Raw genomic sequence first — 25,613 nt, 5'->3', positions numbered from 1 at the left:
TACAAATCTTTTTATGGCCATATGCTTTCTTTTCTCGTGGATAAATACCTAAGAGTGGAATGTGTGCATCATATGAAAAGCATATGCTAAATTTTCAAGAAACTGTCATTCTGGTTTTCAAAGTAGTTTTGCACTTTACAAATCTACGACTGTGTATTAGAATTCTAGTTGCTCCACATACCTACCAATACTTGGCATGATCCGTCTGTTTCATTTTAGCCAGTATACCAGGAATGTAGTGATATACTGAATAGGATACTAATAATTTGCATTTCCCTAATAATAAAAGAAGTTGAACATCTTTTCATAAGCTTATTTGCTACCTTACATCTTCTTTCACTATTCCTGAGAGGTGAGAGAAAGGCTTCTGGCAGGTGGTAATATAGACACCAAGACAGAAAGGATGAATAGGAGGAAACTAGTGAAAGAGAGTGGAAAAAGCTTTCTAGGCAAAGAGAACAAACAGCCTGTTCAAAACCTGGAGGAGGCAGGAAACAGCATGGAGTTTCCTCCTCCAGTCTGCTTGAGGAGCTGAAATAAGGCCTTCTGAGGAAACTGGAAATCCACACATGTACATGTTAAGGTTCAAATTTTTTAACATTCACACTTTTAAACAATGTTAATTTTTAACATAATGCAGTCCAACAAAATGCAAGACAAGAAAATATTTATCTATGGGCCATATAAGAGCATGTTATCAGCCAGTTTGTAATCTCTGATACAGAAGAACTAAGTAAGATTAATATGATTCATCTAAAAAATATGTAACTATCAACCAAGATTTACACTCTGCAGAGTATATACTTTCTATTTAAACATTCATGGACTATTTTAAGAAATTGATTAAGCCACAAAGAAACTTCACAAGTTTCACAGAGTAGAAATAAAACTAATTACACTCATTAACCACTAAGTAATGAAAACTGAAATAGAACGAAGGAAACAAAAAAACCCCAATCCTAGGAACTTTAAATTTTTCTCCTAAACAGTGTTAAGTTAAAAATAAAATCAAAACTACACATTAACAATATATGATAAATAATCATAAAAACACTTCACAGCAAAACCCAACAAAAGCTCAAAGAAAAACTTACTCTTGAGGACTTTATACTGCTGAATATTAGACAAAAGGCTGTAAATGAACTCAAAATACCATATTTACTTTACTCTAAGAAAAGCAGAAAACAGAATTATGAAATCTAAGGCAGATATTAATTAAAAAAAAAAACTCAGCAATTCCCTGGCAGCCCAGTGGTTAGAACTTGATGCCTTCACTGCTGGGGCCTGGGTTCAATCCCTGGGTGGGAAACTAAGATCCCACAAGCCATGTGACAGGGCCGAAAAAAAAAACCCCAGAAAACAGCACCTTAACACTTCATCACAATGCCAAATTCATTTTTATCATCTCACATCACCACAAGAAAGGTGAATATATTACAGTAAGATAATTTGAGACTACATTCACATAATTTTTATTATAATTTGTTATCAATTGTTGTTAGTCACTTACTGTGCCTAATTTATAAGTCAAGTTTATCACAGATACGTATGGATAGGGAAAAATGGTATATATACAATTTAATGCTACTGCTGGTTTCAGGGATCCTGAGAAGGGAGGGAACTACTGTATTACCAAAACCTAAAACAGAACAATAACTCATTATAACTTCTAAATATTAATACAAATTCATAAATAAAACGTAATGAAATCCAGCTGTGTTTTTTAAAATTAAGACCAAATGAAGTTTACAGGACTGTAATCATACTTTAAATCCATTAATTTAATTTACTATGTTACTAAATCAAAGAAGAAAAGTAACATAATTATCTCTGTTAAAGATTGACTGTTGATATCCCTCCAAAATTCATACGTTGAAACCTTGACCTCTAACCTTTTGGTATTTGGAGGTAGGGTCTTAGAGAAGAAATAAAGATTAGGTCAGGTCACAACTGTGATAAGGAGATTAGTGTCCTTAAGGAGCTAAGAGACCAGAGTCCTCTCCATACACCAGAAAGAAGGTCCCCCTCAAGAACTCAGCAACGCTAACACTCTGATCCTGGACTTCTAACTTCCAGAACTGTGAGATATGCTTGGTGTCTAAGCCACTCAATCCATGGTATAATCTGACATGGCAGCCCAAGATGACTAAAACAGTCTCGGATGACAAAAAGGCATTGGACAAAATTAAACATCCATTCCTGTTTTATAAACCTATTTACTTAAAAAACAATTACATCTTGGGAATTCCCTGGTGGTCCAGTGGTTAAGACCCCACACATTCACTGCTGAGGGCCCAGATTCAATCCCTGGTCAAGGAATTAAGATCCCACAAGATACTGGCATAGCCAAAAAAAAAAAAAAATTACATCTTTAGGACCATACACACACACACACACACACACACACACAGAGGAGGGGGTGGAAGTGGGGAGAACAGGGAGGGAGGGAAAAGAAAGCACTAACATTTGCTTGGACTAGTCCTCCCTCATTTTTCTTCTTTTATTGGAGCAAAATTTAGCAATAGCTTCTAAAATTTTAAGTGTATATCCTTTTTTACCCAAATTATATGTTCCTTTAAAGTATTTATGCTACAGATCAGTTCAGTTCAGTTCAGTCGCTCAGTCGTGTCCGACTCTTTGCGACCCCAGGCCTCCCTGTCCATCACAAACTCCCGGAGTTTACTCAGATACAATAAGGCAAATACACCAGGAGTAGAGAAGGAAGCTCACAGGAAAAATAAACAAACTAAAAATAAAAAACTCACCAGGAGACTGGTTATTCAAATTACCATTCAATAATTAGTACACAGACACTTAAAAGAGTATGCAGCCATTTAGAGAGTAAGGCAGATCTTTATGTACTGACAAAGAAATATGAACATTACATTAAGTGAAAAAAAGCTAAGTGAAGCAGACAGAAGATGATCTGGTCTCACTCATGAAAGAAAAATAAGTGTTAGCATAAATACAGCAAAACGTCTGAAAGCATACACACTAAGTTGTTAGCACTTAGAATTAAAATGTATTATTTTTCTAATTTGTATAAATTGTTTTTAAAACCTGCACAAGAAAAAAAACAAAGTTTCTTCTGAAAGACAGAATATAAAGAAAAGGGCACTATATAAAAGTCTGAAGGGCTCACTAAAGCAATATTTAGGCAGCGATGAAAGAAAAAAGTAGAGTAGAAGACACAAGAGGGTGTAAATTAGAAGGCCTTAGCAAAGTCTACCTCAAAGGCAGTGTAAAGGCACTAAGCATTCTTGTGTATTAAAGTAAAAACAATGAAATTAGTATCTCAGGAGGACTACTGTTAAAACAATAACAATAATAATAGGTAATGTTGGGTTGGGCAGGGAACAGGATATCTAGGGAAGAACTATAATGAGGCTGTCTACATTGGGAGTTGCAAAAATCAGCCTGAGGTGTGACAAAATAATTGCAGCCACGAAATTAAAAAGACTCCTGCTCCTTGGAAGAAAAGCTATGACCAACCTAGACAGCATATTAAAAAGCAGAGACATCACTTTGCTGACAAAGGTCCCTATAGTCAAAGCAATAGTTTTTCCAGTACTCACGTATGGGTGTGAGAGCTGGACTATAAGGAAGGTTGAGGGCCGAACAATCGATGCTTTTGAACTGTGGTGTTGGAGAAGACTCTTGAGAGTCCTTTGGACTGCAAGAAGATTAAACCAGTCAATCCTAAATGAAATCAACCATGGATATTCATTGGAAGAACTGATGCTGAAGCTAAAGCTCCAACACTTTGGCCACCTGATGCAAACAGCCAACTCACTGGAAAAAATCCTGACGCTGGGAAAGAAGGAAGGCAGAAGAGGGCAACAGAGGATGAGGTGGCTGGATGGCATCACTGACTCAATGGCCGCGTGTTTGGGCAAACTCCAGGAAATAGTCAAGGACAGGGAAGCCTGGCATGCTGTAGTTCATAGTGTTGCAAAGAGTTAGGCACAGCTTAGCAACTGAGCAACAATAATAAAAGGCATATAAACATTACCACATCGCTTGCCTCCTAAAAGACACTTAAATGGCTATCCACTGCAATCCTGAATGCTTTACTTGTTTTAAAGAACAAATAAACTCTTAAGAATAAGGAATGGAGTTACAGACAACCAGTGGGAAACTATACCTTGCCTAGAACCATTAGGTTAAAAAACAAGACTGAAAATCACTGTGCTTTATTATCTATTTACATATATTAAAGAAGAAATCTGACATTCTTAGAACAATAGTCCTTGAATAGGCCTTGAATAAAGGTTCACATCAGAATCACCTGAAAGACTGATGCCTGGGTCCTATTCTCCCCCAAAGTTCTTATTCAATTGACCTGCAGGAGAATCCAAACAAAGGTGATTTGGATAAAGCTTCCCAGGTGATTTTCATGCGCACCTTGGTCCTCTGGTTTAAATTACTTATTTGCCTACATGGATGGCTTCTCAAATAATCAAACATTAAAATAAAAAGAAAACTAACATATTGCTAATACAGAGGACAAAGGCTTTGACATTAAGTCATCTGTTAACTTTCTCAGAATCTACCTTGAAAACACTGTCATATTTTTTACTTCAATGACTGCAACCAGCATCTGTGGACAGAATACAGCTGGCTGGATTCAAATCGAAAGAGATGCCATTGTTTACATCTCTTGGAATCATAGTAAAGCAGTCCTAGTAATGCATTAGTGCTATAATTATAGGAAAGATTGCACACAATTTACACAATAGCTGATTGATAAGCAAGAAATCTCCACAATAGTGTTCTATAATTGTGAGTGGTAGTTTGAATTAAACAGTTTTGTAATTTTACAGACTTTTTCTATTTTCATAGCTAGCTTTCCATCATACTTAAAAAGATCGCAGTTTTTAAATAAATACAGTAAGAGCAAGATTATTTCTTAACACTTTTAAAATGCTGGACTGTTTTCTCAAAAGATATTCAGAAACATAATTATTTTTGCGAAGAATATTTTTTTTCTTTTGAAGGTTTAAAAAAATTTTATTTAGAAAGGCTGAAATGACTGCATGCTAATTTGAACAGGCAATCTGTACGAGGATTTTTCAGTTTTGATATCTTCCACATTGGATTCCATTATGTGTGCTTCATTCTTTCTTCAGATCTCAAATCATTCTCAGGCACCAGACAAGGAAGGAATTATTCTTCTAATGAAATGTTTAAAAATGTTTCACCAAGGAAACCAGATCTGAAAGAGCCACATGCACCCCAATGTTCATCGCAGCACTGTTTATAATAGCCAGGACATGGAAGCAACCCAGATGCCCATCAGCAGACGAATGGATGAGGAAGCTGTGGTACATATACACCATGGAATATTACTCAGCCATTAAAAAGAATTCATTTGAATCACTTCTAATGAGATGGATGAAACTGGAGCCCATTATACAGAGCGAAGTAAGCCAGAAAGATAAAGACCATTACAGTATACTAACACATATATATGGACTTTAGAAAGATGGTAACGATAACCCTATATGCAAAACAGAAAAAGAGACTCAGATGTATGGAACAGACTTGTGGACTCTGGGAGAAGGCGAGGGTGGGATGTTTCAGGAGAACAGCATTGAAACATGTGTATTATCTAGGGTGAAACGGATAACCAGCTCAGGTTGGGTACATGAGACAAGTGCTCGGGCCGGGTGCACTGGGAAGACCCAGAGGGATCGGGTGGAGAGGGAGGTGGGCGGGGGGACTGGGATGGGGAATACATGTAAATCCATGGCTAATTCATATCAATGTATAACAAAAACTACTGTAATGATGTAAAGTAATTAGCCTCCAACTAATAAAAATTAAAAAAAAAAAAAAAAGAAAAAACAAACAAAAAAAAAATGTTTCTTTCATGTATTTGATACTTCGTATAAAGAACTATAGAAAGCAACAGAAGTTTTAGATACCACAGAACTTTCACATACAACTGACCCTTCTAGTTCATTTTTCAAGTCAAAAATGAGGTGTTGGTGGTTGTCTCTTTAGCCTCTTATGAAATTAATCAAACACACATAAAAATATTGAGAAGGATATGATGCACTCCCACATACCATCACAATTATCAAAACTTTGCCATTGCTGTTTCATGTAATCCTATCCTACTTTTCTGCTGATATATTTTAAATACCAGCTATTATATTTTTAATAGACTTTTATTAGATAAAGTTTTTAATAAGACCTCTATCATTATTACACATAACAGTAATTCCTTAATAATATCTAATAACCATTTCATGTTTGAATTTCCCAGATTGTCTCAAAAATGTATTTTTTATAGTTTTGTTCAAAGCTCTATCATTTTGTACCAAACGTGATACTAATATTTTGCCTCAAAAGTTAACATCTGATGCACTATCCAAATTTGAACAATGTCACATCTCTATAAGAGCTTCCCACTATGTTTCCAGGACAATCCACCAAAATCCTTTATGTGGTATACAAAATCTTGCATGTTTTGACTTTCTATACCCCTGAGACGTATGACTCAGACCTCTCCTAACTCCATAATAAACTAATATTTTCCTAGTGGTAAGTCACCCCAGTGAGAGATAATGAACTTAAGAGAGTCAAGAATATATACTCAGATAAAGGTAATGAAAAAGCAATCCACTGCATGAACATTAACTGGGTGCCAAATCAAAGGGAAAAAAAAAAAAAAAACTATAAAAGACCTCACTGGAACAATTGGGAAAATTTGAACAGATAACTACTTTTAGTGTTATAAATGTGGTTATAAAGGTGAATGTCCTTATTTTTAGAAGATGCATGCTGAACTTTCCAATGATTTTTTTAAAATGTACATGCTAAAAAATAAAAGTAAAAATAAAATAAAATGTACATGCTGAAAAAAAAAAAAAAAGTACATGCTGAGGAATCCCTGGTGGTCCAGTGGTTAGGGCTTTCACTGCAAGGACCCAGGTTCGATTCCTAGTCAGGGAACTAAGATCCCACAAGCCATACAGCATGGCTGGAAAAAATTTAAAACAAATGAATAAAATAAATAAAAATGTACATGCAATATGTATGTGTGTGTGTATGTGTATAAGACAGGCAGAGGAAGCAAACGTGCCAAAATATTAACAATTGGAGAATCTAAATGAAGGTTAGGTAGGTACTCATTGCACATTCTTTCAACAGTTCACTAAGTTTGACCATTTTTAAAATAAAAAGTTGTAGCGGTCAGAGGGGAAAGGGAAAGAATGTATTGCCTCCTTTTCCCTGTAATATTTTTTTTCTTAGTAATAGCACTCATTTTTGTAAATAAAACTTCAAAAATAATGGCAAGAAAGCATACTACCAAAGATAAAATAGGTTAATAGTTTTCCAAACTTTTCAATATATAGCCCCTTCGATATACACCGTGTCAAGTTATACATTCAAATTATGTTCTGTATCCTACTTTTTCTTTTCACATAATATATCATGGACATTATCTCCATAAATTGAAATCTATTTTTTTCTCATTATTTTATAAAAGGCAGAATAGAATAGTAGCTTAGACAGGGCAAGCACTGGCAAATTTTCCACACAGAGCCAGACATACAGTCCCTGTTCCAACTCCTTCATTCTGTTGTTGTAGCTAAAAAGTCATTGATAATATGTAAACAAATAAACCTGATTGTGTTCCAATAAAACTTTATTTATGAACACTGAAATTTAAATCTTTTTTTTTTTTTAATTTAAATCTTACTGTTCATTATGTCATAAAATTACCTTTTGGGTTTTTTTTAACATTTAAAGATATAAAAACCTAGTTCACAAGTAGAAATGACAACGCAATTAGCAGGGACCAATCAAACAAATAAATGAGGCCTTTTGTTTAAAAACTAAGAACTTCAAAGTAGTGCCAGCACAGCATTAAACCAAGCACAGGGCCCTTCTAAGAGTGAGGCCCTCCATCCCTGTACAACTTATATGAAGTACACAGAACGGTCCTAATAAATATACAGCACTTTTGCAGTGTTCTTATGACTTTTTATGTTCAGTTGCTCAGTTGTGTCCAAATCTTTGCAATCCTATGGACTGCAATGCCAGGCTTCCCCATCTGTCACAATCTCCCAGAGTTCGCTCAAACTCATGTCCAGTCAGTAATGCTATCCAACCATCTCATCCTCTGTTGCCCTCTTCTCCTCCTGCCTTCAATCTTTCCCAGCATCAGGGTCTATTCCAGAGAGTCAGCTCTTTGCATCAGGTGGCCAAAGCACTGGAGCTTCAGCATCAGTCCCTCCAATTAAAATTCAAGGTTGCTTTCCTTTATGATTGATTGGTTTGATCACCCTGCTGTCCAAGGGACTCTCAAGAGTCTTCTCCAACACCACAATTCGAAAGCATCAATTCTTTGGTGTTCAGCCCTCTTTACAGTCCAACTCTCACATCCATACATGACTACTGGAAAAACCATAGCTTTGACTATAAGGACCTTTGTCAACAAAGTGACATCTCTACACTGTCTAGGTCTGTCATAGCTTTTCTTCCAAAGAGCAAGCGTCCTTTAATTTCATGGCTGCAGTCACCATCTGCAGTGATTCTGGAGCCCAAGATAATAAAAGTCTGTCACTGTTTCCACTGTTTCCCCATCTATTTGCCATGAAGTGATGGGATCCGATGCCATACTCATCATTTCTTGAATGTTGAGTTTTAAGCCAATTTTTTCACTCTCCTCTTTCACTTTCATCAAGAGGCTCTTTGGTTTCTATTCACTTTCTGCCATAAGGGTGGTATCATCTGCATATCTGAGGTTATTGATATTTCTCCTGGCAATCTTGATTTCAGCTTGAGCTGCATCCAGCCCGGCATTTCGCATGATGTACTCTGCAGCTTGATACACAGCCTTGATGTACTCCTTTCCCAATTTGGAACCAGTCCGTTGTTCCATGTCTGGTTCCAACTGTTACTTTTTGACCTGCATACAGGTTTCTCAGCAGGTAATGTGGTCTGGTATTCCCACCTCTTTAAGAATTTTAATTGTTAGCTATCACTATATTTTAATAACTTGAGAGTCCCCTGGACTGGAAGGAGATCCAACAAGTCAATCCTAAAGGAAATCAATCCTGAATTTTCATTGGAGGGACTGATGCTGAGGGTGAAGTTACAATACTTTGGCTACCTGAGGCGAAGAATTGACTCACTGGAAAAGACCTGGATGCTGGGAAAGATTAAAGGCAGGAGGAGAAGGGGATGACAGAGGACATGATGGTGGATAGCATCACAGACTCACTGCACATGAGTTTGAGCAAGCTCTGAGAGATGGTGAAGGACAGGGAAGCCTGGAGTACTACAGTCCATGAGGCCACAAAGATTCAGACGTGAGTGAGCAACAAAACAACAAAACTTCTACCTAACCAATATTCTACTGGCACAATTCCTCTTATAAATAAACGATGTGATAAATTTATCTGAAAAGACATCCTTGTTCATATAAGTTGGCAAATTTTTCCTATCATCCCTTAGAGAACTACCTAGATGTAAAACTGCTAAGTAAAAGCATATGTATTTTTTAATTCTGAGATATTTTACTACTTTGTCCTTCACAAAAGCTCTACCAAACCACACCCTTTCCAACACTATGAGGACTGTTTCTCTATACCTTTCCTAGCAAGGGGAACTCTTAACACTGTCAATCTGACAGACAAAAATAGCTCACTTTAGCTTTAAACCTGCCATCTTATTGGTTTCCCTGGTGGTTCAGTGGTAAAGAATCTGCCTACAAAGCAGGAGATGGAGGTTAGATCCCTGGGTTGGGAAGATCTCCTGAAGAAGGAAATGGCAACCTACTCCAGTATTCTCGCCTGGGAAATCCCATGGACAGAGGAGCCTGGTGGGCTACAGTCCATGGGGTCACAAAAAAGTTGGACTCAACTTAGTGACTAAACAACAACAATGCAATCTTATTGCATCTTTATAATTTTCCTCATCGTCACTGCCAAGGGCACTTTTAGACACAATGTATGGCAGATTATTTATATGACCTGGCCATTTCCCGACCAAGATGCAGAGTCTATTTCTCCACTTCCTTGAATTCAGGTGACCTCTGTGACTGCCCTAACAGAATACAGGGGAAATGATGCTCAATTTGTTCCAGGCTTGATGCTTAATTGTCCTGGTAGCTTAAGCAGCCTCAAGGATGAGATGACATGTGAATAGAGGACAAAAGGACCACAAAACAAAAGGGCATCAGACATGTGACTGAAGAGCCACATTGGAAGTGGATGGTCCAGCCTCAGCCACCCAGCTGTCATAGCATGGATCAGAGATGATCCTTCCAGCCAAGACCTTTTCAAACTCCTGACCCACAAATCATGAGCAAAATAGAACAGTCATTTTAAGTCACTAAATTTTAGGTTTATTTCTTTCAAATATCTCATTCTGAATCAGGTTTTCCAGGAACAAGTTTCCAAAAGACTGATAAGATATTCTACGTAGATGGTCAACTGAAAAATTAATGGTTTTATCGAGGTGACACACATAACATTTCAGGGAATTCCCTGATGGTCCAGTGGTTAGGACTCCACACTTTCACTAGCGAGAGCCCGAAGTCTCTCAAGCTGGAAAGGGCAAATTTCTTTTAATTTAAAAAAAAAAAAAAAAGAACATGATATTTAAAAATTTTTCTATACAACCACAATAAGCATTAATTTTCAAAAGTCTACAAGCAATAAATGCTGGAGAGGGTATGGAGAAAAGGGAACCTTCTTACACTGTTGGTAGGAATGCAAACTAGTACAGCCACTATGGAAAACAGTGTGGAGATTCCTTAAAAAACTGGAAATAGAACTGCCATATGACCCAGTAATCCCACTCCTGGGCATACACACCGAGGAAACCAGATCTAAAAGAGACACGTGCACCCCAATGTTCATCGCAGCACTGTTTATAATAGCCAGGACATGGAAGCAACCTAGATACCCAACAGCAGACGAACGGATAAGGAAGCTGTGGTACATATACACCATGGAATATTACTCAACCATTAAAAAGAATACATTTAAATCAGTTCTAATGAGATGGATGAAACTGGAGCCCATTATACAGAGTGAAGTAAGCCAGAAAGACAAACACCAATACAGTATACTAATGCATATATATGGAATTTAGAAAGATGATAACGATAACCCTATATTCAAGACAGAAAAAGAGACACAGATGTATAGAACAGACTTTTGGACTCTATGGGAGAAGGCAAGGGTGGAATGATCTGAGAGAACAGCATCAAAATATGTATATTATCAAGTGTGAAACAGATCGCCAGTCCAGGTTGGATGCATGAGACAAGTGCTAGGGGCTGGTGCACTGGGATGACCCAGAGGGATGGGATGGGGAGGGAGGCGGGAGAGGGGTTCAGGATGGGGAATACATGTAAATCCATGACTGATTCATGTCAATGTATGGCAAAAACCACTACAATACTGTAAAGTAATTCGCCTCCAACTAATAAAAATAAATGAAAAAAAATAAGCATTAATTTTCTGAATAGTTTTGTTTGTGAAATTAACTATTTTATTATAAACCCCACATATACATATTTGATGGCCTACAAACAGGTTAGGATCTCAAGAATTATAACTACCTAAGAGGCCACCTCATGCGAAGAGTAGATCATTGGAAAAGACCCTGATGCTGGGAGGGATTGGGGGCAGGAGAAGGGGACGACAGAGGATGAGATGGCTGGATGGCATCACCGACTCGATGGACATGAGTTTGAGTAAACTCCAGGAGTTGATGATGGACAGGGAGGCCTGGTGTGCTGAGATCGTGGGGTTGCAAGGAGTAGGACACACCGAGCGACTGAACTGAAGAGGATCTAAAGATTTCGGTTTGATTTCATTACCATGTTGTCAAAGAAAAGTTAAACAAGCTCTAGCATGTATTAGTTATAGTTTTAGAAATTCATCAATAGTACAACAAGAGAAAAATTTCTAAAATAAACACAGCATTTTATGTAAAAATGGAGAACGTATAACTATTTTAATGAATGAAATTTGGGGCAATAGAAGTCTGTAGCCTAACTATTGTGTGCAAAAGAATTATGCTGAGAATAAAAGGAAACAGACACTGGAGGTCTCATACCAAAGAGTTTATAATCTAAAATGGAGTATGGGATGAGATCTTAATCAATTTGTAAAACAAAATTACAAAAGGCTACACTTCTGTGACGATTCCACTTAACAGCTTCACCTGGTGTCTACTAGGTATCTCAAACTTAACAAGTACAAAAATGGAACTCTTGATTTTCTTACCCAAAACCTGTTCTTCCTTTGCTTTCCCCATCAGCAAACAGTATGTCTATCCTTCCAGTTGCTAAAGGCAAAAATGTTATTTTTATTCTCTTTCCTAACAAGCAATTCAACAGCAATTCTTTTTCATTCTACCACAGAAATTACCTTCACTAGCTCCCCAAGTCTTCTCTTGCCTGGTCTAACCTAACAACTAATTACCTGCAATGGCTTCCTCTAACTGGTCTCTCTAGATTCACCCTTACCCCTCTACAACCCATTTTCCAAACAGCAGTCAAAATATTTTTAAAATGTTAAGTCTTATCATCTCTCACTACTAATTTCTAATGGCTTCCTATTGCACTAATCATAAAATCCAAACTTCGTACTATGGATGACTTATAAGGCCTAACATGATCAGATCCCTATTTATCTCCCTTATCTCCTACCACTACTCCCCCTGCTCACTTTGCTCCAGCCCACACTGGCCTCTTTTAGTTCTGTGAAGATCACGCACCTTCCCATTTCAAGGCTTTTGATTTACAGGCCTCTCCTCCCCCTGGTTCCCAATTCAAGGTACCAGAGATCAAACTCTGTATTATCAACCAGAAGACAACCAAATATCATGGGTTTCCCAGTGAAAATGATACATCACCACTTAAAAGTATTCTTGCCAAAAATGTTAAACTGAATTGATCCAGAAGAAAACCAGATGATTTCAGAATGTGGAAAATTGTATATGGTAAATTTTCTACTTTTTTCAAAAAAGTAAGTAACAAGACATTGTTATCATATTATCCATAATCTAGAAAAGTGGGCAATCATCACATAGAATACAGGAGTACGCAGTAACTGTTATGCCATAACATCTTGATAAAGCATGTAATACAACCATTTTCCGTAAATCATAAAACCTTCCTAGTAATACTGAAAATATATAAATACTACTAAATAAAAATATAGCACAGTTACCAAAAGTTTACACTATGATTTTACAACAGTAATAAGTAAACTAATGAATATAGATGAACATAGATGAGAACATAGATGGCAAAATCACAACCCAACTGAGATGAGACTTTGGGGGAAGTTGCAATGATGTGAATAAATTTTCCATGTGAGACAAGAGGTGAGACTTTAGGAGCCAGAGGGTAGAACATGGTAGACAGAATAATGGCTTCCCAAAGAGGTCAATATCCTAATACCCAGAACCTGTGAAAATGTAAGGTTATGCTATACAGGTGAATTAAAGCAGCAAACAGAATTAAGGTTAATTAATAATCATATGATCTTGAGATGAGAAAATTATTCTGGGATTATCTGGGTAAGTCTAATGTTACCAGAGTCCTTATAAGTGAAAGAGGAAGACAGATTGTCAGGGTCATTGCTGGCTTTGAAGATAGAAGAGGGCCATGAACTGTGAAATATGAGCAGACTCTTGAAACCAGAAAAGTAAAAGCAATGATCTTCCCTATATATTCTAGAAACAAATGCAGTCCTGCCAACACCCTGATTTTAACTAAGTAAGACCTGTATTGAAACTGACCCCCCCAGAACTGTAAGATAATAAATTTGTGTTGTTCTAAGCCACTGAATTTGGGATAATTTGTTGTAGTAGCAATAGGAAGCTAACAAAGCTTATTTAGTGACTGGACTAGGATGATCATCTACTACTCTGTCTACCTAACAAAGGAAAGAATTAACCCTCTCTGGGGAAAGATATCATCCAGAGCATCTACAGTTTTTCACAGTATACAGCATTAAATTAAAAACTGGGCCCACCAAAAGAAAGAACTAAATAACAACGAGAAGAAAATACAAAACAAATAGATACAGAATCAGATGAGCCAGATACTGGTTTTATTAGATAGGGACTTAAAAGCGGCAATAATAATAGAGTCATGAAACTAGAGAAAAACTAGCAAGGAATACATGAAAAGCTAGCAATTTTCACCAAAGAACAAGAGTCTATACAGAAGAAAATCAAATGAAATGTCCCAAAGTAAAAAGATAAATTATAAACTCCACAGATAGGTTTAACAGCAGAAGATGAGGGAATACAAGTCAATTAAAATATCCTATTTCTCCATTAAGAGTAATATTTCAAAAAAAAAAAAGAGCAAGAGACATGTAAGACACAGCAAAAAAAATTTCACATATGTGGAGCTGAGTCCCAGAAGAAGAGAAGTGCAGCAGAGGCAACATTTAGAGAGATAATAGGAATTTTACAAATGGATGGAAGATACTCTACAAACTCCATATATTGAAGAAACCCTACAAGCCCCAAGCAGGATGACAACAGAAACCACACCTACACATATCAAGCTAAAACTGAAAATCAGTCAAAGAAAAAAGGCTTAAGAGCAGCCAGAGGAAAATAGACGCATTATGCTCCAAAGAGCAATAATAAGACAAACTTGCAACATAAATGATAAAAATATAAACAAAAGACAATGAAGTGACATTGTGCTTTAAAAAAAAAACCCAACCTATTATTCTATGCTTTGGGAAAGTAGCCTTCAAACATCAAAGAAAAACAAAGGCTTTTTCAGACAAACTGAGATGGCTCTTAGCCAGTAGATAAATGCCATAGGAGGTTCTCACAGTAAATGATAAACGTGCTAGAAGTATCTTAATTCATTTCATTCATATAAAACTATTATCTAAAAAAACACAATTATCTGTCCATAACCAATAACATCTAGTCTCCTTATAATTAAATACTTTGATTCAAAAATTCATATAAATGGATTTTTCAGTTCAGTTCAGTCGCTCAGTCCTGTCCAACTCTTTGCGACCCCATACTTACTATAAAGCTTCCCTTTGAACATAAAACTGAAAATCAAAGTAAACAATATATCACCAAGTTAAAAACTATTTTTTAAAACAAGGAAAGTTTTGTTTATTTAAAAATGAACATGGGGAATTCCCTGAAGGTCCACAATTTCACTGCCAAGGGCACAGGTTCAACTCCTGGTCAAGGGACGAAGATTTCACAAGACCCAGGTAAGTGTGCGTTAGTGGCTCAGTTGTGTCCGACTCTTTGCAGCCCCATGAACTATAAACCAATAGGCTCCTCTGCCCATAGAATTCTCCAAGCAAGAATACTGCAGTGGGTAGCCATTCCTTTCTCCAGGGGATCTTCCCGACCCAGGGACTGAACCCAGGTCTCCTGCACTGCAGGCCAATTCTTTAGCATCTGAGACACCACAGAAGTCCACAAGAAGCAAGGTGCATCCAAAAATAGAATATACTTCTGACTAGAAATAAAACATCAAAATTACTAGTTCCATCAACTTTAATTTTACATGAGTCAACTTAAAAAGTATGCACACCCTGCTCACATCTCATCTAAAAGTGATGCTAAAATACATACAAATTAAATCCCATGAAATTCAGTGTCCCAGTGCCCATTCTCCATTGCCCGCTTTTGGCTGAACTATTTTACCATTTTTTTAAACTTCAACATTAAAGAGTAACTTTTTAGGCAGTGAAAAAACAAATTTATACTTAAATTTGAGTATGTCTGTGGCATCACAGAAAATATAAAAACTTCAAACAGAAAAACTGACTATATTTCAATAGAGAATCCTGCTGTATTTTAGGTACAAATTACTACAAAAGTATAATCAAGTCAATCCCTTCTATAAGAATTTCTTCATGTATTCATTTACCCAAATCTTTACAGATGTTTAACTTGCATCATCTCATCTGTCTAACCTCCAAATCCTAGCTATAATTCAATGGAAAAGACGCCATGTGCTCTCAAGAAGACACATGCACTTCCTCACAGTAGTTTTCTTCTACAACCTATCACTTTGCTTTTCCTTTGTCTGGTCATCATTCAGGATTTATATCCTTAAGGCACTGTGTCCTCAGTTGTTTTTTTCCTCCTCCTATTCTTTTGTTCAACCTTCCTTCTTAAATACTCTACACATAAAATCTACCTATAGTGCTTTTTAAGGACCTTTACTACTCTCCTTCTACAAAGTGAAGTTTATTCATCTACTTTCATTGTTTCATCATCCACAGCACAGATGATTTTCATGTTTCCAAGTAACATGCCTAATCCTTCATACATACTAGATTCTTCCAACCGTTTATTATTACCACATGAGCATGCCAGCATCCTTAAATAGACCATCCAAGCTTCTCGTCAAGAAAACAAGAGAAAGAGGAAGGCGACTTAGCATTATTGTGTACTCTTCACCTACTTCCGTGAAAGGCATTTTGAATTTGCAGTAATGCATTGTTGTTCTCACTGGCCTAGGTAAACGTAAGAAACCTACCCAAGGTCTCAACATCAGTAAGTGAAAAAGAAGTGAAACAGGTAATCAGCCTCCAGAACCCACATACTTGGTCCACATTCACTACACCATAAAAGAGTATTCTCCAGTAGAAGCTGTGCTTTGCATACCAACAGCACACAACCTCCAGTTAAACATCACAAATAAAACACACCCATTTAGAACCCACAGATACAGACGGCTGACTATACTATACCATTTTTTGCAAGGAACTTGAACATCTACAGATTTTTATATATGCAGGGGTCCTGGAACCAATTCCCATGGATATCAAGACACAAGTGTATATAATCTAATCTACTTCTAAGTAAAGATCAATTTACCACTTTTTCTCTTATATTTTTTCCTTTATTCTTCTTTCTTGCCTAGCTGCTCTGGCTACATCCTCCACTACACTGTTGAAAAGAAGTATGAAGAAGAAACTTTTTCTTGATCTTAGAGAAAAACTTCTTCACCATTAAATAAGATGTTAGCTCACAATGTTTTACAGCTGTCCTTTACCAGGCTGAGGAAGCTTTCTATTCCTAGTTTATTGAGTATTTTCATCATAAAAGTGGGTTTTATTTAGTCAAATACTTTCCTGTATCTATTAAGATGATTACATGGTGTTTTATCCTTTGTTCTATTGTTTACTACATTGATTTTTGCACTCCTGCAATAAGTCCCACTTGGTCACGGTGTAAAATCTTTTCTATGTATTGCTATATTTGGTTTGCTAATACTTTACTGATGATTTTTGTACCTGTATTCATAATAGATATTGGTCTGTAGTTTTCTTATATCTTTGTGTTCTTAACATATCTTTTGCTCTGGTAGCAGGGTAATACTGGACTCAGAGAATCAGCTGGGAAGCAACACTTCCTCTTCTACTTCTTGGAAGAGTTTATGAAGGACTGTTGTTAATTCATCTTTAAATATTTGACAGAATTCATCAGTGAAGCCATCTTGGTCTGGGTTTTCCTTTTGAGGAAGCTTTTTGATTACTAATTCAATCTCTATGTCCACTTAGATTTTCAAATTCTTCTTGAGTCATTTCAGTAGTTTGTGTCTTTCTACAACCCAGATAATCACGAAGGTGTGATCACTCACCTAGAGCCAGATAACCTGGACTGCGAAGTCAAGTGGGCCTTAGGAAGAAGCATCACTAAGAACAAAGCTAGTGGAGGTGATGGAATTCCAGTTGAGCTATTTCAAATCCTAAAAGATGATGCTGTGAAAGTGCTGCACTCAATTGCCAGCAAATTTGGAAAACTCAGCAGTAGCCACAGGACTGGAAAACGTCAGTTTTCATTCCAATCCCAAAGAAAGGCAATGCCAAAGAATGCTCAAACTACCACACAATTGCACTCATCTCACATGCTAGCAAAGTAATGCTCAAAATTTTCCAAGCCAGGCTTCAACAATACGAGAACTATGAACTTCCAGATGTTCAAGTTGGTTTTAGAAAAGGCAGAGGAACCAGAGATCAAATTGCCAACATCTGCTGGATCATTGAAAAAGCAAGAGAGTTCCAGAAAAACATCTATATCTGTTTTATTGACTATGCCAAAGCCTTAGACTCTGTGGATCACCAAAAACTGTGGAAAATTCTTCAAGAGATGGGAATACCAGACCACCTGACCCACCTCCTGAGAAATCTGTATGCAGGTCAGGAAAAAACAGTTAGAACTAGACATGGAACAACAGACTGGTTTCAAATCAGGGAAGGAGTACATGAAGGCAGCATACTGTCACCCTGCTTATTTAACTTATATGCAGAGTACATCATGAAAAACGCTGGGCTGGATGAGGCACAAGCTGGAAGCAAGATTGCAGGGAGAAATATCAATAACCTCAGATATGCAGATAACACCACCCTTATGGTAGAAAGCAAAGAAGAACTAAAAGAGCCTCCGATGAAAGTGAAAGAGGAGAGTGAAAAGTTGGCTTAAAGTTCAACATTCAGAAAACTAAGATCACGGCATCTTGTCCCATCACTTCATGGCAAATAGATGGGGAAACAATGGAAACAGTGACCGACTTTACTTTTTTGGGCTCCAAAATCACTGCAGATGGTGACTGCACCCATGAAATTAAAAGACACTTGCTCCTTGGAAGAAAATTTATAACCAACCTATACAGCTTATTAAAAAGCAGAGACATTACTTTGTCAAAGCTATGGTTTTTCCAGTAGTCAAGTATGAATTTGAGAGTTGGACTATAAAGAAAGCTGAGCACTGAAGAATTGATGCTTTTGAACTGTGATGTTAGAGAAGACTCTTGAGAGTCCCTTGGACTACAAGAGGATCTAACCAGTCCATCCTAAAGGAGATCAGTCCTGAATGATTTGGAAGGACTGATTCATTGGAAGGACTGATGCTGAAGCTGAAATGCCAATACTTTGGCCACCTGATGCAAAGAACTGACTCATTGGAAAAGACCCTGATGCTGGGCAAAATTGAAGGTGGGAGGAGAAGGGGATGGCAGAGGATGAGATGGTTGAATGGCATCACCTACTCAATGGACATGAATTTGAGTAAACTCCAGGAGTTGGTGATGGACAGGGAGGCCTGATGTGCTGCAGTCCATGGAATCGCAAAGAGTCGGACACGACTGAGAGACTAAACTGAACTGAACTGAGGAATATATATATATATCCATTTCATCTACTTTAAGTAATTTATTATCTGAATAACGGACTTCCTTTGTGGCTCAGCTGGTAAAGAATCCACCTGCAATGCCAGAGACCTGGGTTCAATCCCTGAGTTGGGAACATCCCCTGGAAAAAGGAAAGGCTACCCACTCTAGTATTCTGGCCTGGAGAAGTCCATGGACTGTATAGTCCATGGGGTTGCAAAGAGTCAGACACAACTGAACAACTTTCACTATCTAGTAACTTATTCATAGCATTCTCTCATAATCTCTCTTATGTTTATAAGACAGCACTGATGTCCCCTCTTTCAGTACTAAATCTATTTACTTCTAGATTAAGAAATTAGAAAAGTAGAAAACTGAGAAAAGTAAAACACTGAGTCTTCTACTTCAGTATCTTGGTCTAGCTAAAGGCTTGTCAGCTTTGTCGATCCTCACTAATAACCAACGTCTGGTTTCACCGATCTCCTCCATCGCCGTTCGAGCCTCAGTTTTCATTCATTCCTGCTCTCGTCGGCTTTACTTCCTTCCTTTCCCTGCTTTGAGATTAGTTTGCTCTTCTTTTTCTAGTTTCTTAAGATGAAAGGTTAGATCACTGATTTGAGATCTTTCTTCTTTTTAATATACGTGTTTGCAGGTATAAATTTCCCTCTAAGGACTGCTTTAGCTACACCCATGAGTTTGGTATATCGTGTTTTTGCTTTCATTTGTCTGAAAATACTTTATTTCCCTGTGATTTCTTCTTTGATCCACCAGTTATTTAAGAGTGTGTTACTTGGTTTTTTCAAATTTTGAATTTTTTAGATTTCCTTCTTTTACTTACTTCTAATTTCATTCCATTGTGGCCAAAGAACTTATTTTGCATGATTTCAATCCTTTTAAATTTGTTGAAGCTTGTTTAGTGGCTTAATTTATTTATAGAAAATGTCTTCATGTGTACTGGAGAAGAATATGAAGTCTGAAGTATTCTATAGATATCCATTAAATCTTTTTTTGATTTAATTTATAGTATTGTTCACATCTCATATCTGCTTATTGACCATCTGCCTAGTTGTTCCACCCATTATTGAAAGTATTATGTCTCTGACTATTATCATTGGATTTCTATTTCTCCCTTAACTCCCATCATTTTTTGCTTCCTGTATTTTGCTGCTGCTGCTGCTGCTGCTAAGTCGCTTCAGTCGTGTCCGACTCTGTGCGACCCCATTGACAGCAGCCCACCAGGCTCCCGTCCCTGGGATTCTCCAGGCAAGAACACTGGAGTGGGTTGCCATTTCCTTCTCCAATGCATGAAAGTGAAAAGTGACAGTGAAGTCGCTCAGTCGTGTCCGACCCTCAGTGACCCCATGGACTGCAGCCTACCAGGCTCCTCCGTCCAAGGGAGTTTCCAGGCGACAGTACTGGAGTGGGTTACCATTGCCTTCTCCATCCTGTATTTTGAGGCTCTGTTAAGTATATATAAGTATACTTCTTCCTGATGGATTGATCCTTTTATCATTATAAAATATCCTTTATCTTTAGTAATTTTTGTCATAAAATCTATTTACATATAGCCACTCCAGCTCTCTTGTGGGTATTGCTTGCATCATTTACCTTTTTCTCTTTTACTTTCAACCTATTAATATTTGTATCTTTCAATCTAAGGTATTTCTCTTATAAGCAGCGTGTAGCTGGATCATCACCGAAATTTTAAGTAATAAAAAGTTTTAAATATATAAGGCCAAAATACATGGAAAGACATACCATCTTCTGATATTAAGGCAGCTATATTATAAAGACAAAATATTCAAGAATAGCCATTATATTTTTTGAAAAAACAGTAACAAAGGAAAAGCTGACCCACCAGATATCATAACAAACTATAAAATGTTACAGCTAATATATTAACAATATTTGCAGAAGAACAGACAATTACTTTGGTAGAAAAGAGTAGAATCCAGAAAAAGACTATATGCACATATGTGTATAATTTTAAAGCAATGGTTAAAGATGCATTATACAGTAAAAGGTATCAGGACAAGGGCCTCCATTAGGAAGAAAATAAAACAGGATTATCCCTCACACTCAGAACTAAATCCAGTTGCATTACATGGAACTAAAAACTGCTATAAATGGAAAATATCTTATAATAATGGGAATGGGAACACTTTTCTAGGCAATACATGAAAGCCAGTTTTTAAATATTGGTATAATAAATGACATCATACACACAATTAATGCAAATTTAATTAATGTAACAGAGCCTGTAGCTTGAAAGACAGAGTAAAACAGTGAATTCACTTCCAAGTCCACCACTTGAAAGTCCACCATTAAGAAAGTCAATTTACTTCTCAAAATATCCAGTTTGGCATCTTTTTAAACACTTTAAAAACAAAAATTATAATTCCCCATCATAATATATTTTAACATTAAATGAGATGGTAGTTATAAAAGCATACTAGAGTATGAGATCTGGCATGTTATAAGAACTTGTTCTTCCTTATTTCAACTTAAGCTGATACTACATTAAATAAAGAATTAGAAGCTGCAATGAGGAATAGCTGGATCCCTATATTTTGGTTCACGATAAAACTACTTTACAACGCTATTCTACTATTTCTGAAATAAGAACACATTTTGCTTCATCTCTTGCCCACTATATTTTCCATGTGTAAATTACCAATTATTAAGAGTGTATTTGTTCTAAATATAGAAGGAAAAGTAGCATGACTGGCTTCTTGCTTAATAGCAAAATAGAATATGCATGTGCGCATGCACATGTGTGATATCTTTGAGCCATTAAAACCTTTCACCCTAAAACATCTTAAGATTTTTATCCTAAGTTACTGAACAAGGATTATATCTGAAACAGAATCAAACAAAAAATCTTCAGAATGGTGCAAAATAAATACTGTTTAAGGATAAACAATAAATGTTCCATACAAAGACGCAATATTTTTATATTTGGGCAATAAATTAGAGCAAATCCTCCACAATTCAAAGCTTCCCATGTAGCTCAGTCAGTAAAGCATCTGCCTGCAATGCAGGAGACCTGGGTTCCATTCCTGGGTGGGGAAGTTCCCCTGGAGAAGGAAATGGCAATCCACTCCAGTGGACTGCCCGGAGAATCCCATGGACATAGGAACCTGGCAGGCCACAGTTCATTGGATCACGAGAATCAGACACAACTTAGTGCTATCTTTCTTTTCTTTCCACAATTCAAAAACCACTAATTAATTAGACTCTTTATTTCAAACAAAATATTCACTTCCTGAGTGAACCATATGTTTATATAAAGAAAAAGCACATTTCTTATAAAATTTTAAAGCACACTTACACAAACAATTTAGGGCAGGCCCAAACAAGTTCAAAGTTCTTCAACAAACAGTCAAAATAGATCATTTTCACCTTACTTTTTTGACATACTTTTAAAAAGTATACTTAGTTAGATGCATCCACTTCCCTGTAGATTTTAAATGAACAAGATTCTGACCTTTAGAGTGGCTTTTAAAAAACTAAGAGAACCCAAAATTACACAAAGAAATGTGCCTTCTAATCTAAAAACAAAACAAAATGTTCACAGGAATGTAAAATGTAACCACAGACTTTATTCAAATTACTAAAAACAATGTTGCAACTGCAATATCCTTCTCTCCATATTTCAACCAGTCTTCCTCCTGTTTTCCTTATCAATTTAACAGGAAAATGAATGTTTAAAGCTTGACCACTGGTGAAAATTTTCTTCAGCATGAGCTGCCATTTACATTGATTATACAACATTCAAGACAGTTATGTCCACATACCAGACTTAAATGCCACAAATTCATTTGTGAAGGATAATAAAAATAGGAATTAGTTTTAAAACAGCACAACAGATCAGGACACTACAAAGAATAAATAGTACAGCTGCCTTGCTGTCAAAAAAGCCCAGCCGTCACAAATTTTCTGATACAAATACTTCAAAATATCACTCAAAGTATGCAATGCTCTTGAAAGGTTCTCTTATACATAAGCATGTGAATAAAGACTTCTGAAATGTTATTTTCAAATGCTATAGAAACCTACACAGTAATGGAGCTACAATTAGGAATATATATGATGAGACTTTTATTTCCTGGCAAATCTGATCTAGTCTCACAAACTATACAATATATTAGAGTTCTGTGAATCTTAGTTTCTCGTCCCATTTTGCAGCCAAGAGTAAATGGAATACTGGAAACAACTCTTGAAAATCCCTAATGTCTTAATTAATATAGAATAGATACTATACTAAAGGTTAACAAATGCTTACTACAATATTCCATACAACTTAATCAGTATCTTTTCCTCTTACTTTACATTCAATCACTCTTTTATTTCAAAAACAAAAACAGAACATAGTTTATAACCAAAAGCAGTACCTAGAAACATTTCCAAATAACTTTTCTCAACTTTTTCTTTTTTAATGAAACTTAAAATGCAAAACAAACTGAGCACAAAGTCACATTCCCTAGACAAAAAAAAAAAAATGCTGTGACTACATCATTACTCAGTAATAGCTGGGGCACATTAATAAAAATTCCACCAAAAAATAGAACTTTTTAAGGTACACTTTAAAAATTACTTCCTTTGCCACACAGTCCTGAAATTTAACTTGCAATGCTGTTCTAAACTATCCATTTGTACCTCCTGAGTCTGTCAAATCACCCAAAACATAAAGTTTTAAAAACTAATACCAACATCCTTCTCTCCACCCCACCATGTGCACCTTTTTACAAGCAGTAGCCCTAAGTTCCAAATAAAATTAACACCAAAAAATAAACAAAAACCAAAGGACATTGTCTTAGAAGTAGCAGTTCATTAAGTTTTACAGTATTTTGCTTTTCACTGGGGTAAAAAAAAAGGGGGGGGGGAGCCAAATCAAATTAACAGTGATAAAGATGAGAACAGTTCGTTCCCACGCAGAGGATGCAAGAATTTACAACCCAGGCTTGCCCTAAAGATCAGCGAGCACAAACACATCAATGCTCAGGAGACGCTTTCAAGACATGTCACTGTTCTAACGGAAGTTTTGAAGGCCTTATTTTTAAGGCCTAAGGACAGCCCTATAAATGCAGTGTAAAACACAACTTAGCAAAACTCCATTCTTCAAAACAATTCAAGAGTTTTCTAAGATGCCCAAAACTGAAAGAGCCTGGGCTCTGGACACCCTCAGGGTTGCCGGCTCTCCAGGGAGGAAGGCAGCCCATGTGAATCGGAGTGCCAAGTCAGTTTATGTGACAGATCCACTGGGAGCATCCGACGGTGACCGGGGCCCTCCCGGGCCGACGCTGCTGGAAGAGGAACAGAAATGCAATCTTCAAGGCCCTCCTACTTCCGTTCTCAAAACAGAAATGGACTGTTTCTCCTAGTCCTCACCCCTCAGCCCGGTACTCTCGACAGCGGTGCCCCCTTCAAAGAGCTTAGGTGGAAAGAAAAGCCTAAGAGTCTAGGACCACAGTGGATAGAATAAGGCTGGTCAAACACTCCCACCCCCGACTCCACTACAATCAACCGCCAGCGCCTTCCTAGAAGCCCCCCTGGCCCGGGACAAGCCAGCAGCAGAAATCGATGTCCCAGTTCGCCCCCCAGTCCTTCCTCCTAGGGGTAGGGGGTGCGGAAAAGCGCGAAGAGGAACTATGTGAACTGCAAGACGGTGCCCTGCAAGCTCTCTCAAAGAGGGGCTGGTGTGGGGGTGGAAACGAAGAAGGAGCGGAAGGAAGGGGAAAGGACGAGCGGCCAGAGGAAGGGGAGAGCGCGCGCCCGCAAAGGGCACGACTCTTCGGGGACGCGGCTGCACCCCAGTTCCTCGAAACGGGTGCGCCCAGCCTCTCGGGCGCTCCGCCCTGGGCAGAGGCCAAGGAAGGGGCAAAAGGAGGCGACGTCCCCCTCCTGGCCCAGCTTCGCCCCTCGTGAAGGGCTAGTCGGGGCTGTCGAGCCCTCTCCGGATCGGGAGCCACAGCAACGGCCCCCCGCCCCGTCGGAGGGCGCGGACTGCGGGGCCCCCCGCGCGTTCCGCGGGCCGGCTTTCACGCCCCCACCGCCGGAGGAGCCAGCTCCGGGTGACGCCGGCCCGGCGCCGGGCGGCTGCGCCGGTTACCTGAAACGGGGCGAGTCTTTCAGACACTCCTCGAAATCCACCGTCATCTTCATCCTGCCTCCGCCTCGCCTCGCTTCGCAGGGGGCACTGGAAGAGCCGAGGGAGCCGCGGGAGCGGCTGAGCTGGGGACGCAGACGGCTACGGCGGGCGCACGGCCGCGACTAGCGCTGCGCGGAGCTGCTGAGGGCGCGTCGTCCGCTGGTCATAGCAGCCCCGAAGACCGTGGCAGCAGCGACTGCTAGTCAGGCCCCAGCTCGGCCCCTCTTCCTCCCGCCCCCAGCAGAGCGCCTGCCTCGGGGAAACGGCCCAGGACTGACAGCCTCAGCCAGCCAGCCACAAACCCAG

General features: G+C 38.1%; 1 protein-coding gene across 5 annotated transcripts in view; it reads right to left on the bottom strand.

Annotated features, from left to right (window-relative positions):
- The window catches only part of ACAP2 (ArfGAP with coiled-coil, ankyrin repeat and PH domains 2), a 162,286-nt gene extending 136,673 nt beyond the window's left edge, over window positions 1-25,613 (bottom strand). For 2 of the 5 annotated variants that reach the window (XM_020877838.2, XM_020877840.2), the window contains exon 1: window positions 25,269-25,612. In XM_020877838.2, the coding sequence (XP_020733497.1) occupies window positions 25,269-25,321 (53 nt within the window). In that variant the 5' untranslated portion in view covers window positions 25,322-25,612. Of the gene's footprint in view, window positions 1-25,268 lie in introns of all 5 variants that reach the window. The other 3 variants (XM_070466206.1, XM_020877842.2, XM_020877843.2) reach the window with 3 other exon arrangements.

This window comes from Odocoileus virginianus, chromosome 4, assembly GCF_023699985.2.
Source record: "Odocoileus virginianus isolate 20LAN1187 ecotype Illinois chromosome 4, Ovbor_1.2, whole genome shotgun sequence".
NCBI classification, from domain to species: domain Eukaryota; kingdom Metazoa; phylum Chordata; class Mammalia; order Artiodactyla; family Cervidae; genus Odocoileus; species Odocoileus virginianus.
This window is presented reverse-complemented; position numbering and strand designations above follow the sequence as displayed.